At 53.8% G+C, this 16,730-nt stretch overlaps 2 protein-coding genes across 2 annotated transcripts in view; one reads left to right on the top strand and one right to left on the bottom strand.

Annotated features, from left to right (window-relative positions):
• Window positions 1–15,601, top strand: part of IGHMBP2 (immunoglobulin mu DNA binding protein 2) — a 58,389-nt gene extending 42,788 nt beyond the window's left edge. Inside the window, exons 16-17 of the transcript XR_010406755.1 lie at window positions 13,624–13,765; window positions 13,956–15,601. The gene's annotated coding sequence lies outside the window, so the exon portion shown is untranslated. The remainder of the gene's footprint in view (window positions 1–13,623; window positions 13,766–13,955) is intronic.
• Window positions 5,243–6,370, bottom strand: MRGPRD (MAS related GPR family member D). The gene is given in 2 exon segments (XM_045892536.2): window positions 5,243–5,603; window positions 5,605–6,370. Coding segments are annotated over 2 exon segments (915 nt in total). The 5' UTR covers window positions 6,159–6,370.
• Window positions 15,602–16,730: the final 1,129 nt, after the last annotated feature.

Genomic DNA, 16,730 nt, shown 5'->3' with positions numbered 1-16,730 from the left:
TGTTTTACTCTGGAGAATTCTAAGCATTTGTCATTTGCCTGGTGTTTACCAATGTGAATTTGTGCTGGGCTCTGAGTTTGCTGAAGGGTGTGAAATATGGAGACTCACTTTCCCACGCTGGTTCCCACCCTCTAGAGGCAGAAGAGCATGTGGGTTGAGCTCATGGACTCTGGAGCTAAATAGCTGGCCTCAGAGTCCACTTTTGCTGCCTCCTGGTCTTGTGACAAGCCACTCAGCCCTTTCCTACCTGAGTTGCCTCAGCTGTAAAAGGAGGGTGCGGATAGAAACACCTCCCAGCGCTGTAGGGGACTGAAAGGGTTCATGGCTATACAGTGCCAAGAATAGCACCCGGCCCGTAGTGAGGGCTGCCTGCCTGCAAGTCGTGACTGGTTAATAATCACATGTTGAGTCTGTATTATGTGCCTGGCATTACACAGTCCTTCCCCTGCTTTATCTCATTTAATCTTCTCTGTAACCCTATGGGGTTGATTTAGTGAATTCTTTCCCCAGGAGAAATTCCCTGGAATGGGAAGTCCTGGGTCAGTGTTGCAGCTGGGGATGGGGAGGGCGGTGGTTGTGGTCTTAGTGCAGGGGGGCCTTTACTTAGCACACAGCCTCCCCTGAGGCTGTCTCAGGCACCCCTGGGATCCAAGGCTCAGGGCCAGGGAATCCAGGATGGGGTTGTGGCTGCTGGAGGCAGTTTGCATGAGGGGGGCTCTAGCAGGAGGCTTTTGAGCTTCAAGGGCCCCCTGGTACCTGCCCCTTCTGCTCCAGGCAGGCCTGCTCTTCTTCACCTAGGCAAGACACTCTAACCCTTGCTGGGGGAATCCTTTTTAGGAGGTGGAGGGTGGGGGTGGGGGGGCGCACAGCTGGAGGTTGGGTGGGTGTTCTTGGAGTGTTACTTGGGGAGCTTGCTTGGCAAAGCTGGGCTGGGGGTGGGGCTCGGTGCGGCGTGGGGGGGGGTGCGGCAGCTACAGTGGGCGGGGCAGGAGCTTGTGTGTGAGTGGGAGCAAGTGGAGCCTGGGACGTGGCTTAAATGGAGGGGCCTGATGGGGTGGGTGCTGGGCTTGGAATGGGGCTTGTCTGGGTGGGGCCAGGGCTGTGCCCTAGTGGCAGGGGTGGGCTTGCCCAGGGTCCTGATTCCTATCCCTCTCCTGGTGATCAAGTATTTTTGTGTAGGATGAACAGCCTGGCCCAGAGGAGAGGCAGCCTCAGGTCACTCTCAGAGGGCTGAGCACTCTGCCAGGTGGTCACTGTGCCAGGGCACCCCGTGTGCCTCTTTCGTGGGGCCAGAGATGCTTATCTATACCCGTTGCAGGGGCTCTCTTAAGTGGCCCTTTCTCCCCACTCCCTCATCGATGCTTGAGCAGGGAGAGGAGTTTGGGGAGGGAGGAAGGCTTAGTCAGGTGTCAGGCCATTTCTCTTTTTCTCTCTGCTTTCCCTCTTCTGCATGCTCCTGGCTCTGCCCCAGGTCTGGAAAAGGCAAATGTTCCCTTTGGCAAAAAGGAGGTGAGAGGAGCCTCTCAAGGGAGGGGACCTTGGCAGCAGAGTGGACTGGAGGGGAGGTTGTGTACTATCAACCTGGCCGTTCCTGTCATCTTGGCCTCCACCGGTCATCTTGACCTCTCTTGTCATCCTGGTGCCCCTGGTCATCCTGACTGCCCTCTGTTTACTCTCCCTGAGTAGGCCCTGAGGTCTCCAAGTTTGAAGCGGAATTCCCCAGTGAAGGATGGAGTACAGCCCTGTCACAGAAAATGAAACATAGAAGGTGAAAGAGCCAAATAAGTCATGGCCTTATTTGAGAGGAGAGGTCATCTTCCGGGAGCCTGCAAGTCCCCTTGGGCTAACATCTTTTACCTGACCCTGGTGGCCCTGGGATATGATGGAGGGGGCCTGGGATAGCTTAGACAGGGCTGGGCTGTGCCCATATAGCGCTAACGCACCACAGGCTCCTTGCTGGAAGGGCCCAGGGTTCCACCTTTGGGATAGTGCTTCTCAGTGCCCAGCGATGGATGGATACAGGACCTGTGTGTCCTTTCCACATAGAAGATTGGTAGAGGAGAAAGGTGATTGTCCCCATTATACAGATGAGAAGACAGTTCAAAGAGGGTGCAGGTTGGGCCCAAGGGCACCCAGGACAGTGATGATGGAGCCAGGGTTAAAGCCAGAGCCAGGCCTTTTCCTCCAACACTGTAACACCTTAGTGAGGCCTGAGCCTTCCCACCTACTCACCTGTACAACTCTTTAGGACTGACTTCTGGGTGGGATGGGGGGATCACAGGCCTGCTCACTGTAGTGGTGGGTTTAATTTTCAAAGGTGCAACTCAACCCAATTCTCAATTACTTACAAGTGATAGATCTAACAGATCTAACTCCTTTCTTATCGGAAAGGTTGAAAGTCAAAGAAGGCAAGAAGATGCAACTGCCAACCAAAGAAAGCTGGTGGAGCCAAGTTAATATCAGACAAAATAGATTGTAAGGAGTAATATGACTATGATCAATGACAGTAACTTCATAATTTATCACCAAAGCTCCACTTCCCCAGGATGATATAATGCCCCTAAATTTGTATGCTCCTAATAACATAGTCTCAAAATAGATAAAGCAAAGTAGCAGCTCATGCATGGACTAGTATTTTCATTTTGGAAGTCATATATATGTATATATTTTTTTCCTGACAGAATTCAGTCTTTGCCATTAGCCTTGGTGAGGCTGAAATGAGTCAGGCCCTCCTCTCAGGGAGTTTGCCCTATAGAGGGGAGGAAAAAAAACACCACAGATTCATGAAACAGCTGGAGACTACTGGTTGGCACCAGCTGTGGAGGATGTAGGTTGTGTTCTGAAGACACACTCATACTCATAGATTTCTTTCCACACTGGCATAGAGCGTCCCTGAATTTCAGTCCTAATCTCAAAACAAGACATTAGAGATCTGAGTTGTCATTCTGTTCATGCAAGGTATCCTGGGCTGTTGGAAGCAGCCCCCTGTCCTGTAGTCCTGGGGATCCTCCTACTCCTCATGGATGTCTATGGCAGTGGCTCTGTGGTCACACTCATGGGTCCTGCTGATCATCCTGATCAGATGACAGGGAATTCCTCTGTCCTCCATCCAAGGACAAATTCTGTGGGGACCAAAGCTTATCAACAAGAGGGGGACACTCTAAAAAAACACAAAATCGTAAATACAATTAGCTATAATGATGAATATTTATTTAGAATGGGACAAGAAATCACAGCAAATTGTAGATTTTTAGAAGCGACAAATACCACAAATAATGCAAAATACAGAAAAACATCTGCAATAATTTTTCTACCATTCTTGCTGTATACTTTTTGATAGCTTTTGCATATGTAACAGTTTTGAATATTTTCCAAAAAGAGAACCGAGAGATAATGCAATCTTTATTTAGCATGGTTGAACAAAAATTGTTTTGTATTGTTAATAGTTTGAAGATATTTCTTAGCTTCACAGAACATTTTTTTTTTAAGATTTTATTTATTTATTTAAGAGAGAGTGAGAGAGAGAGCGTGCATGAGCAGAGGGGAGGGGCAGAGGCAGAGGGAGAATCAGGCTCCCCGCTGAGCAGGGAGCCCGACTCTGGACTCATCCCAGGACCCTGGGATCATGACCTGAGCTGAAGGCAGACACATCACCAACTGAGCCACCAAGACACCCTTCACAACCCATTCTTGGTAATGTTGGTAATGTCATACACATTTTTAGGACTGTGATCAAGTCTGGGAAGATATCTATCCAGTTTTTCATACCTGGATAGAAAAGTTTCAGGGCACATCCAGTTTTTTTTCTTTTTTTTCTTTTCTTAAAGATTTTATTTATTTGACAAAGACAGACAGTGAGTGAGCACAAGTAGGGGGAGCAGCAGGCAGAGGGAGAGGGAGAAGTAGGCCCCCCACTGAGCAGAGAGCTAGACGTGGGGCTTGATCCCAGGACCCTGGGATCATGACCTGAGCTGAAGGCAGACGCCCAACTGACTGAGCCACCCAGGGACCCCAAGTCCAGTTTTCTTGTACAGCGATTAACCTGAAAGAGTCTTCGAATTAATGACACTCGTTAACTGTTTTGTTGCCACTGCCCTTGCTGCCATGGTGATTTACAATTTTAAGCTGATGTGAAATCAGCACGAAATGTAAATATTTCCCAGTGTGTTATGGGATGCATCCCTCTTCATTAACTGGATTATCGGAAATCCAACAGGCTCTTGATTTCTTCTATTCCATGATGATCTCTTCCTCTTGAATTACTTTTGGTTAAATTCAGGTCTCATTTTCAAACTAACGGCTCCTCGTTCTGGACCCAGGAGACTGTGGGAAGAAAAGAGAGGTGAGGGGAGCAAGGCATGCTGATGTGTGTCCCAAATTTTCCCTCGTTGGGCATCGGCCCTAGAGGGGAGAAGTGTTTCCATCAAGTCGAGGAAGAGGCAATCCATGGGGCACAGACGCTTGCTCTGTCAGCCACACGGGTCTCTGGGACGAAGCTGCCTCTGGGCTGCCCCATCTCCTGAGCACAGTCCCATCAAGGTCTGTTGTGCATCTCCAGGGAGGCCAGGCAGGGGCTCTCCTGGTGCCAGGGCAGCCTCCCCGAGCAAAGTGAACAGCCCCACCATGGTTGCGAGGCATGGTGGTGCACGGCGACCTGAAGGCAAAGGCCAGGGTTCAAGCGCTGGCCTGGGCCACGTGGAGGATGAGGCCGTTTCCTGGCTTACCGCCAGTGAGAGTTTGGTCAGTGATGGACACGGTTGGCTGGCCGAGGCCTGAGGTCCCGGAGGGGGTCAGCAGGACACCTGGTGGAAGGCAGACCAGGGGCATCCCCCTGGAGGTCAGCTGATGCCCAAGGACCAGCACCAGGCCACAGGGTCACAGGAACCACACCCTGCCTCCGGGGCAAAGATGTCCTTGGAGGGTAGAGAAGGAAGCTGGGAGAAAGTGCTTTCCCACTCAAAGGGAAGCAGGCTACTCACCTGCAGAGACTGGGAAGGGAATCAGCTTTCCACAGGCCAGGCCTCAAAGCGAACCTGAGCCCTCTGCCAGGCGGGAGCAGACAAATTGCATTTCGTCTTCCCATGAGTCCCATTGTGAGCGCCAGGACACACCGAGCCGTGGGGGGCTTGGCATAGAAGAAAGGGACCCTGAGAGGGCAAGAGGCAAGTCTTGGGGGCTGTTAACAGCAGGCCAGACAGGCACCGGGCAGGGCGGGCATGCAGATCTGGGGGCGCCCCAGGTCTCAGGCCCCCAGCTCGTTGGTGCCGGTGGAGGGTGTCTCCGTCCCCTCCCCCTCAGGCTCCTCCCTCAGCGCCCTGAGGAGTACGGCCCCCAGGGGCACCCACAGGCCCCGGTGACCCTGGCTGCCCACCACGAAGTAGACGACAGGATTGGCATTACTGCTCAGGGCTGAGGAGAGGCATGCCACGTGGTGGAATAGAGCCTTCTGTTCCTGGGGCACGTCCAGCCAGTAGAGGAAGAACCAGCTGATGCCGAGGGGCAGGGTGCAGACGAGGAACACCGTGACGGAGGCCAGGAGGACCACGTACAGCCACGTGGGCCGCCGCCGCCACTGCCACGAGCTCCTCCGCACCCGCACGAAGTGTCACGCTGGACGGGGTCATCACTGGGGTGAAGATCCCCATAATGAGGAAGCTGAAGACAGAGTCCACCGTGAAACACTGCTTTTGCGTGCCGTACCAGGACTTGCTGCAGAAGAGTGAGGCCAGCACGTTCATCAGGAGGGACAGCGCCCAGAGCAGGGCACACACCACGGCTGACAGGTACTGGGGCTGGTGACACTTGTACCAGATGGGGAAGAGGACAGACAGGCAGCGCTGCGTGCTGATGGCCGTCAGCAGGCTCAGGCTGGCGGTGTAGGCGAAGAACTTCACTCTCTGCATCACCTCGTAGGCCAGCACGGGGGTTTCTAGATAGAGCGTGACGGCCGTGCAGAGGAGGAAGAGGAGGTCAGCCACGGCCAGGTGGAGGACGTACATGCAGAAGGGGGTCCTCGGACCCCGGCAGCTCAGCAGCCAGACCACCAGGCCATTGCCCATCGTGCCGCATGCACAGATGAACGTGGCCAGGGAGCTCAGCACCTCTGGAGCTGTGTCCAGTGTGTCTACCTGGGGGTTGTCTTCGGGGATTTTACTCATCCAGCTGTGGTACACGGTCTCGTTCAAGTCTCAGCAAGCTTGAGAATCAGTTCATTTACCCGCCACCCCCGGGGTTCCCCTTCTTGGAACACCTGCTCAAAGTGGCTGCCCCCTTTTTATGTGGGTCTCCTTTCTGCTCCGTCTTAATTTGCAGGCGTCTGAATCCTTGCTGGTTTTAGGCACTGCAGATGTCATTCTCTGAGAGCTCTCTTCAGTATGGTAGCTTTCTGTGTTGTGAACTTGAGTGCACAGATGTGCTCAATTTTGGTATAATCAACTCCACTACATTTTCACCCCAAACTGTTGTGGCTTTCAGAACATTCCACATCCCTGTGTAAAAAAGATGTCCCCTTGTATTTTCCTCTGTTACTTTTATACTTTTCCCCATCCAGAATTTGATCTTGAGTCCAGCTGGAACTATTTTTATGTGGGATAAAGATAGGACACAGCTCGAGTTTTCCTCCATATTATGAGCCAGTTTTCCCAAAACTGTCTCCCAGACAGCCTGTCTTTTCCCTGTTGACTTATCAAGTTCCCGTTTACACATGGGACTCTTAAAACTTGCTGTTCTGCTTTCCCTGTTCCTACACACTGTTTTTACGTGCGTGTGTGTTTAAAATATGTATGTGGGTTTGTGTGAGCTCTGGGTGTTGTGTGGCTGACAGCCACTCAGTACGTGTTCTGTGCCCCTTTCACCAAGTTTCATCCTTCATGGAGACCACCGAGCTCTGCCTGGCTTTCCCCATGTCTGTGCCACTATCCAGAGAACACCTCCAGGCAGAAAGCTGGGGTGATCCCAGGGCTCACCTCTTCTCTTTCCCTTCTCTTAGAGTTCACACTTCCGGAATGCCTCTTGCCCAATATCTGAACACAATTGAGTCTTCTCTTTTCTCCAGTTTTCCGGTTGTTGCCAGTGAGAGGGCTGGTCCAGTAGCAGTTCCTCCCTTGTGGCTAGAGACAGAAATGCCTCTATTGTATTTTCCTCTTGATCATTGCTCGTGTGGAGGAACACTGTTGATTCTTGTAGCTTTTTAAAGATTTTTTTTTTTTTTTTAATTTATTTGACAGAGAGAGACACAGTGAGAGAGGGAACACAAGCAGGGGGAGTGGGAGAGGGAGAAGCAGGCTTCCCACCGAACAGGGAGCCTGATGCGGGGCTCGATCCCCGGACCCTGGGATCATGACCTGAGCCGAAGGCAGATGCTTAACGACTGAGCCACCCAGGTGCCCCGATTCTTGTAGCTTTTATTAACCAGGCAAATGTCCTGATTTAGTGGACCATACCTATCCGTTTTTCTGTTGACTATTTTGATTTTCTATGCTGCTATCCTCATCCCTCTAATTTCTTTTCATGTCTTGTAGCATAGATCAGAACATCTAGTAGTCTGCTGAGCAAATGGTTGCAATCAGGCATGCTTATCTTCTCCCTAATCTTAAAATTTCTCTATCGGATGTGATGGTTACCCTGAGTTTGTGGTATTAGCTTTTATCAAGGCGAGAAAGTTCCCTTCCGGGTTGTCTGGGAGTTTTTATCATAAATGATGGAATTTATCACAATTGTTGTTCTGCATCTACTTAATCACTTTCTTTTTTTCCTCTTTGTCTATTTATGAGGTGGATAGATAGTGGTAAGTTTTCTCGTATTTATTCATCCTTACGTTTTCAGGATAGACCATTTTTTTGTTTGCTCTGGTCACTCCCCACCTCTGCCCCTCCAGGTATCCTGACTTTATTTAGAAAATTTTCAGCCATGTTCATAAGTGAAATTCGCCCATAATTTTCCCCTCTGGTACTATCCTTGTCTGTTTTTTATTTCAAAGCGGTAAGATTATACTGGTTTCATAAAATGACTTGGAGAGAATGCCTTTTTTCTCTACCCTCTGGAACAATTTGTAGCATGTAAGGATTATCTTTCTTTGAAGATTTGGCAGAAGGTAAAACCATCTGGTCTGGTAATTTTTATGTGATTGTTAGTGGACATGCATGGCGTTGTAAAAAGAAAATTACAACTGCAATTTATTTAATGTGTTAGGTTTATTCAGATTTCGAATCTCTTCTTGAGTTAGAGTAGGGAATATTATTTTTCTGGAAAATTATTCATGCTTATGGTTTCACATTTATTGGTATAATACTCTAAATACTCTACACGATATTCTCTTATAAATTTTAAATCCCTACTTCAATCTGCCATTTTAAATTTGTGTGTCCACTTCTTTTTTTAAAAACCAGTTTGCTGGAGGTTTGCCTTTTCGAGAACTTTTTTTTTATCTCTTGTTTCTTTGCTTCCAATTTTCTTAATTGATGCTTTTACTTCTTCTACTCTCTTTGGATTCACCTTGTGATTGTTTTTTCAGCTTCTTGTATTGAACGCTTAGGTAATTGTCAAATGTTCTTCTTTTTCTAATGGGTATTTTGGGCTGTAGTTGTACTCCTAAGTATTTCTTTAGATGTTTCATGAGTTTTGGTGTGTAGTGTTTCATTGTTCATGACTAAATATTTTAAAATAAAAAACCACTGAAAATACTTAAAATTTAAATTTCCTTAAATTAGTTAGAAATACCTTTCATAACACTAGAAATAATTTTAACCGCCACAAATAACTTTTGTCATTTTCTCTTTAGCTTTTACTTATTTTTAAAAATATTTTATTTATTTATTTGACAGAGAGAGACACAGCGAGAGCAGGAACACAAGCAGGGGGATTGGGAGAGGGAGAAGCAGGCTTCCCGCCAAGCAGGGAGCCCGATGTGGGGCTCGATCCCAGTACCCTGGGATCATGACCCGAGCCGAAGGCAGACGCCCAACCGACTGAGCCAGCCAGGCGCCCCTCTTCAGCTTTTAAAAGCTGTGTTAAGTGGGTACAAATCCAAGATGATCATGGTGTCCCGGTCAAGTGTACCTTTTATGTCGTGGCCTTCTTCATTTTTTTTTCTTTTTATTGATTTATCTGAGAGAGAGAGAGAGCACAAGCCGGGGGGAGAGGCAGAGGGAGAGGGAGAAGAAGACTCCCCGCTGAGCAGGGAGCTGATGCGGGTCTTGATCCCAGGACCCTGGGATCATGACCTGAGCCAAAGGCAGACACTTAACTGACTGAGCCACCCAGGCGCCCTGAACCTCTTCATTTTCAGTACTTAGATTTACTACCAGGCATTTGGCACTGGTTTCTGTTGGTATTTACAGGATTTCACTGGGCCAGGAGCAGGTCTGTGATGGGGTTCATGGCTTGGAGATTTGGCATTTTCCAGGTATTTTAAAATTCAGACTCTGTACCTGTGAATGCTGCAAATCTGGGGCTTTAGTTACTGAAATCAGTCCCCGACTCTGCTCACACATCCTTCCCCCACAGTCTCAGGCAGGGAGAAGAATGGCATTCTGTGCAGAAAGCTGCTTCTCTAAGCAGCAGGGACCTCCTGGGCTCTGGCCTTGTGGAGCTACCTCTGCTCAAGCTCCAACTCCAAGATGCTTTCTAGCCCCACAGCCCTTCCTCACCCCAGCCCCACCTAAGCCCTGGCTCCTGGAGCCTGTACCCCACCTGATGTTTCCTGGGCCATCGGCATCAGCTCTAGTTGCAAATTCATTTGTAGCACCTAGAGATTTCCCTCCCCACCTTACCTGGGCCGGGGTAGGAGGGGGATGATGTTTTCTCCCGCATTTGTTTGTACCCACAGTGGGAGCATGGTACCATGACCCACACAACCTCCGTGGTAGCCCTACCCTTACAGTCCCTCCCTCAGGGTCCGCAGAAGTTTAAGTAACATTTATCAAACCTACACTGTGTGCCAGATACTATGTGCATAGTGCTCTATGTATGTAACACGTGGATAGGTAACAGCATACGTACATGATACATACCCACACACAGTAGCAGATGCACCTACGATAGTACAAATACACACACCACACACGCACACAGCCCTTGTGCGTACGCACACAACATGTGCACAGCAAGTTCAAGACAGACAAAGACGATCCTTCAGAACTCAGAGTCCCGGGCAGGAAATATACAATAGACACAATTATCCGCTACCCCCCAGGGGGTACATACCAAGGTGGGGTCCCTGTGGTGGGTGGGGCCAGAAGGTACTGAGGTCGGAGGGGGGCTGGGAGAGGCCAGGTGGAGGGGTTGCTGTGAAGGACCCACTGACTTCCCTGCAGGGGGCTGGGACCCTGCTACCCTGGCTCCTCCCCAGCCAGCAGAACCCTTTACACACCATCCTCCTCAGCCACTAGTGATTGGTCCCTGGCCGGTGCTGGGCACAGCAAAGGAGAGTCCTCGCAACCCCAAGCTAAGTAAGGAGTGAGTGGGCCGTGCTCCCAGGGATGGAGGATGGGGGATGCACCTGCTGCTCGGGTGGGGCGGGAAGCACACGGCCGCCCTGCGGGCCGACTGCCCTCCCCCCCCGCCCAGTCCAGTGCCCCACCCCACGTCTGGGTGCATGTACAGGGTTCCCCAGCACACCTGGGTGTCTCAGCAGTAATCTGATACCCTGCTGACAGGGACAGAGGGCCGACCAGGCCAGTGCTCCTCTGGGCCCTGGGCTACCAGACCCTCCCGGGGATGCTGCTCTGAGGGGAGACAGTCGACAAGCAAGAATATGCAGCTTCAGGTGGTAACTCACAGAGGTGCTGACAGCTGCTGGGATAGGAGCGTTAGTAGCCAAGCTCACAGCGGGCAGAGCAGGGAGCAGGGATAGAGCACTGGGTAGGAGGGGTGTGTTGTACGAGGGGTGGCTCCCTAGATCCCCCGAAGGGACATCTCTCAGTAGCAGAGACCCCCAAGTGCACTGAGGAGGCAGCTGTGGAATCAGGGAGTGTGGGTGACCTTTTGAAGGATTGTGTGGCAACGGGCGTGTGGGTGGGGAGGGCAGAGAAATGGGGCCAGGAGGCTGAGGACAGGAGCCACTCAGCAGAGAGAGACCTGAGGGCGCAGGTGAGTCCATGGTTGCAAGGGGGGCTCCTGGGGACAGAGGTGGTAGGGCAGGCAGCTGGCTGGGAGGTGAGCATCACCCAGGGGAGAAGCGAGACGGGGGGAACCCCAGGCGGGAAGTCTCCTCCTTTCTGGTGAGAGAAGAGGGGCGTCAGATATTGGGATTGAGGAAAGAGAGGAGGGATTTGGGGGCTTGAAGAGAGAGGGGACCTCCTCCTGACAGCTATGGACCCAATTGTGTCCCCCTTAAATGATCCATTGAAGTACCAAGCCGCAGAGCGACTCTCGGAGATGGGCCTGGAGGAGCTAATTAAAGTGAAATGAGATCACCAGGGTGGGTCTTGATCTGATAAGATTAGTGTCCTTCTTAGAACAGATACTTGGGGCCCTCCGTCCTCCCCCAGCCACCTTCCCTCTGCCGGTCTGGTCCCCGAGCTCCACTGGTGTGTCACTCGGCCTGCGAGCCCCTCGGGCAGGCCTGCATCTGACTTGAGCCGCTCCTTGCCCTCCCAGCCGCTGGCCCCATGCCTGCACGAAGCCAAGGCCCAGGGATGGTGATGGTTTAGAGCACAGTATCTGTTGAGTGTATTCCTGTCCTCTGAAGCCTTGTTTAAATTTTTGTCTACCCCACTGAAGACTTAGGGAAATGTTTCGTTTCCCGCGAATATTGCCCATTTCTCATTGTACTTTAAACATTAAAAAAGTCACCTAGATGAGATAGTAGAACGGTCTTATTTTAAAAGACCTGAGGGTCAAGAGGACGTAGGTTTTGCTGTGCCTTCACCCTGCGTCTCACTGTTAACGGTGGGATTACAACCTTGGAGGTTTTTTTTTCTGTGCATTTCCATATAATGTTTTAACAGAAATGGAAACCTATTACCTGCTGCTTTTCCCAAACGAACTGTATGTCTTCTTCAATTGTGCTCACCTGACACCTTCATGTCCTCCCTTTGTCCTGGCCCTGGCTGTCACCACTGATGGGGTCTCCCCATGTGGCTGGCTCCCAGGGGGGTAATATGAGCCACTTTTATTTATTTATTTATTTTAAAGATTTTATTTATTTATTTGAGAGAGAGCGAATGAGAGAGAGCACATGAGAGGGGTTACGGTCAGAGGGAGAAGCAGACTCCCCGCCGAGCAGGGAGCCCGATGCGGGACTCGATCCCGGGACTCCAGGATCATGACCTGAGCCGAAGGCAGTCGCTCAACCAACTGAGCCACCCAGGCGCCCGATATGAGCCACTTTAAATATGGTTGTGAGCTTGGCTTCAGTCGTCCGTTTTATTTGGACGATGCCAGCTTGGCGAAGTCGAGGCACCTGCCCCAGCCATCCAGTTGCGCACGTGGGCTCTGCTTCGGGTCCCAAGGCGCACGGGGGCGCTGACGGGATGAGGCTCCTCACAGGCCGTCGGACCGCGGGCTTGGCGCCCTGCGGGCCGCCGGCCAGGAGCTGCCCTCCGCGCCTTGCCCTGGGGGCATCGCCGGCTTGGGGTCTCACAGCGTGGCAGCTGGCTTCCTGAAAGCCCGCGAGGGGGACAGCGGGCTCGTGTAGCCTCGGGCCTTCCGCTCCGCCCTGTTGGTTAGAAGCCCGGCTCCGGGTCCGGCCCAGCCTCCCCGCCCGGGACTCCGGGACTCGGTGGGAGGCCGTGAGCGCCAGGAGGCGGATGACGGGGCCCCACCTTGGGTTCCGGCTGCCGTGCGCACCGGCCGAGCCCCAGCCTCCCTGCACAGCCGGCCTCCCCGCGTCCCGTCCAGCGCGGATTATGCTGTGGGCCGCGCCTGTGTGCCTTGCGGGCTTTCCTTCCCCGGGGGGGATCTTTCAAGAACCGCGGGCATTCCACTCGGGGCAGCGGCTGCCCTCGGTCGCAGGAGCCCGGCTCTGGAGGACGCATCTCTGGGCCCGCTGGACGGAGATGGGAGCAGCCCACGGGTCCTGGGCTCAGTGCCGGGGAGGCAGTCCCCGGAACGGAGTTTGGATCCTCTCTCTTCTGGGGGCGGGGGGGGGGGGAGGGGAGTGCATAACACAAGTACTCATTCAGGTAGGAGCGTGAGAATCGTCCGTGGGAAAGGAGTGCGTGTGGTGGAAATCGCTTGTGGAGCTTCCCCGGTTGGTGGGTCAGTAAACTTCCTGGGCCCCCACCCCCTCCCCACCCCCACCCAAGCTAGATCAGACTGGGTTTCTGTTACTTGTCACCGAGGGTCCTGGCTGACAAGCTGTACACATCTGCCCCGGAAGCAGTGTGTCCTGTGTAACCTAGAGTGGCCTAAAGCAGAGAGGAGTGGTCGCCGCAGGCTGGCGGCAGGGCTGGGCTGGGGAGCTGGGGGCTGGGTGCTCTGGGGCACTAGGACATTCTTGCGGGGGGGGGGGGGGTGTCGGAAATGTTCTTTGGGGAGGATGCAAGCGTTCCACATACTGATTCGGTGAGCTCCCGAGCATGCATACCTGTGTCAAAGATCCTCGCCTATACAGTAAACCGGTTCCTTGTATGTAAATTAGACCACAATTAATCACAAGTTGTTTTGTTTTGTTTTTTTTAGAAAATCTGCCTGAGTAGGTGAGCCTTCTCCCGAATTGCCAGGAAACTTGATGCTGGCATTTCTGACTCACTGGAGCCGACTTTTCCATGAGTGTTCGTTCCGTGTACTGTGCCCTGTTGTCTCCAGCCTCCGCTGGCTTCAGGTACGCGAGTTCTGTGCTTGCGTTCGGAGTTGCCCGATTCGGGGTTTGGGGGGTGATCTCTGCAATGCCTCCGTAGCTCCCTGGTCTTGTCACTAGCGTGTTTAAGGGCACATTTGCCTGGGCTGGGCTTCTTCCCTTCTGGGGAGAGGCTGGACGGTAAATGGACCCATCCCTTCGTCCCACCTTCTAGATGGATTCCGTGGCTCCTGGGAAAGATGGAGCGTCTTGATGGAGGGTTCTAGACCAAGAAGTGCATGTGCAAAAGGATCTCAGGCTTCAGAATTCTGGCCCCAAATAGAAAACTCAGTTATCTCACGACTGCAGCTGGCAGGGGATTGGAGAAAGCGAGGCAGATGCTAGAGAGGCATTCTGTTTCCTCTTACTGAGCCGGGACATGAAGACAGGGAGAGGCCTCAGCTCTCAGGCTGTGTGCTGTGCGGTCTGCTGAACACGCGTCTCCTGCCCGTCCCCGCCCTCTTCAGCCGCCGGCAGCCCGAGCCTGGGCTGTCCCTGGTCTCAGGTGGGGACTGTGGGCTCCTACAAGGCCAGTCTGGGTTGTCCTTGGGCTGTGATGGGCCTGTCCTGTCTGCTCCACGTGGTGTCCCCGGGGCCCCAACTGCCGGTGCTTTGCTGGTGGGAACACAAAGGCCAGCGGCCTGGGTTCCAAGGCAAGCGGGCGGCCACCAGAACGTTTGGACTGTGACTGGGGCTCCACACTGGGGGCGACCAGGCTGTCCCTCAGAGCCCAGCTGTGCAGATTAAATGAGCTTTGCAGGTGGAGCTTTTAGCCCAGGGCCCACTGCACACAGCAGGTCCTCTGCAAATGGCAGTCCGTGCCCAAGTCCCCGGGGCTCGGGATTGGTTCTTTCCTCGTCCCTCCTTCCTGGCCACCTGCTCCCTCACGGCCACCTAGCCCCTGGCCTGTGCCTGACCAGGGATTTAGGACAGCTCCTAAGGCCTGTGCTGGGTCTTTGAGAAAACCCAGGCCCACGGCTTGTGGGTGGCAGCCCCCTGTCTCCCTGAGGCTTGCTCTTGACTTCCCATGTTTGACCCTGTTTATGCCCTGTATCATCCAGGAGTGTGCTTGTCCAGACAGTCATGGCAGGAGGCACAGAAAGCTGGGCCCGGCAGCCCAACCCTGGCCGCTGTGCCCTCCCTGGCCGGCATATCCGGTGGTGGTAGCAAGTTGTGCTTAGTAACAACTGGAGTGGCAGGGAGACAAGTGTTTCTTCCTTGTGTGGCCACCTAGGAGCTTGATAGGGATGGTGATACTCACCCCCTGAATTCGGCTGACCTGCAATGGTGAGGGGAGGATGGCAAGACCCCTTGCTCCAGAGAGTTCCAGGGTGGATATCTGTGATGCTCAGGGCCCTCTGCTTCCTGCCTTTCCCAGACACCCAGAAAGAAGGAGGCTGGGGGTGGGCCCAGCTGAGCTGCCTTTGCTGGGGGACAGCAGAGGCACCTCTGCCTGCCCCTGCAGCCTGCTCCCTGGGCCCTTTAATAACTCAGTACCCAAGGAGGGAGGAGAAAGTGCCCTTCCCTTCTGCTCCTGCTCCTGGTCCTCCATTAGCACAAATAGGGTTTGGTCTGGGGTGTGGACAGGATGTGCAGGCTATCCCCATGGGGGTGGGGACTGGATGGGGAGGAGAAGCCTTGCTCCCAAGAAAGACTGTAGGGATCCACATCTGAGAAGGTTCCAGAGGCTTGACAGGGCTGATCCTGGAGCTAACCCCCCACCCTCCCAGGCCTACTGCCCACTAAGCATGGGCAGATGCATGGTCATATGGGGGCCCAGCCCTTTCCTGACCTCCAGGCCCTGCAGTGAGTGAGGGCTGCCTGCTCCTCCCGCCCCCCCCGCCCCCCCCCCCCCCGCTGGGCTGGGGGTCTGAGCTGCTGCAGCTGAACCCAGGTAGGGAGTCCCCTTCAGGCTTCTGGGGGTGGTCGGTGGGTAGCTCCTGACAGTGGTTCAGGGCTAGAGGCCTGGGGTGGGAGCTCCTGAGGAAGAGGAACCCCCAGGGACTAGGATTCACTGGGTCCCGAGGCGTAGATTCCCTAGAGGTCCCCTTGGTTCCCTTGGCCCCCTTCAGGCCTGGGAGGCATTTCTATTGCAATGGAGGTCTGCTGGTAGAAGCTTTTCCCGTGAATGGGTCAAACGGGTCCCGCCCCTCGCGTGTGTCCTCAGGACCCGACCTGGTTTCTCTGAGTCCCCAGAAGTGTCAAGATAGGAGGCCTCCAAGTCTGCTTTTCTGGGATTCTTGGGCTGGCTTGCGGGGGGAAGGGGGGCAGGGGGGGGCGGGCGGGCCAGGGGTTGGGTGGAGTGTGGGAGAACGGGGAGGGTGCACCCCAGGGCTGGAAGTGGGAGAGGAAGGCGCACTGACCTCCACCATCTGAAGCTCCTCTGCCTCCAGACACCTGGGGTCCTCTCGGCAGAGCAGTGACCTTAATGGAGGAGCAGCTGGGACTGTTGGAAAGGGGAGGACAGGAGCAGAGGCCTGGGGAGGCCAGGAGGGACTAGTCCGGCCACCTGGGGGACTGGTCACCAAGAAATGCACTGGGGGGCAGCCCACACCAGGGTGGTCCTGCAGCCCTTGCTCTGGGACGACCAGGGTAAGGCAGAGCAAATCCAGGCTCTATGGGTGGAGGGCCAGCTGCCAGGCGGGCCAGCGGGAGAGCCTGGAGGTACCGCTGCTCCCTGGATGGGCCGGCAGTTGGTTCCGTTAGTCACCTGCCCACTCCCAGCCGTCTCCCTCCCCTCCCACTGCTTTCTCACAGGGGCCTGCTCCCTGCCTGGGCCATGGGTGCCTCTGCCCTGCTCTCTCCTTGGGCCCATGTAGTGAGCAGGTTCCCCCAGAGCTTCCCTGCAACGGGGCTGGGATCCTAGGCTGGACACCTGGAGCCCAAGACGGGCCTCTTCAGGGACTGGCTGGAGGCAGGGGGGCAGTCAGGGAGCCTCTGGCCCGGCCCT

The sequence above is a fragment of the Mirounga angustirostris genome, unplaced genomic scaffold, assembly GCF_029215605.1.
Source record: "Mirounga angustirostris isolate CCGP_5_RB_7025 unplaced genomic scaffold, mMirAng1.0.hap1 SCAF_13, whole genome shotgun sequence".
Classification (NCBI taxonomy): Eukaryota; Metazoa; Chordata; class Mammalia; order Carnivora; family Phocidae; genus Mirounga; species Mirounga angustirostris.
Note: the sequence above shows the minus strand (reverse complement) of the source record. Positions and strands in the feature narration are given on the sequence as shown.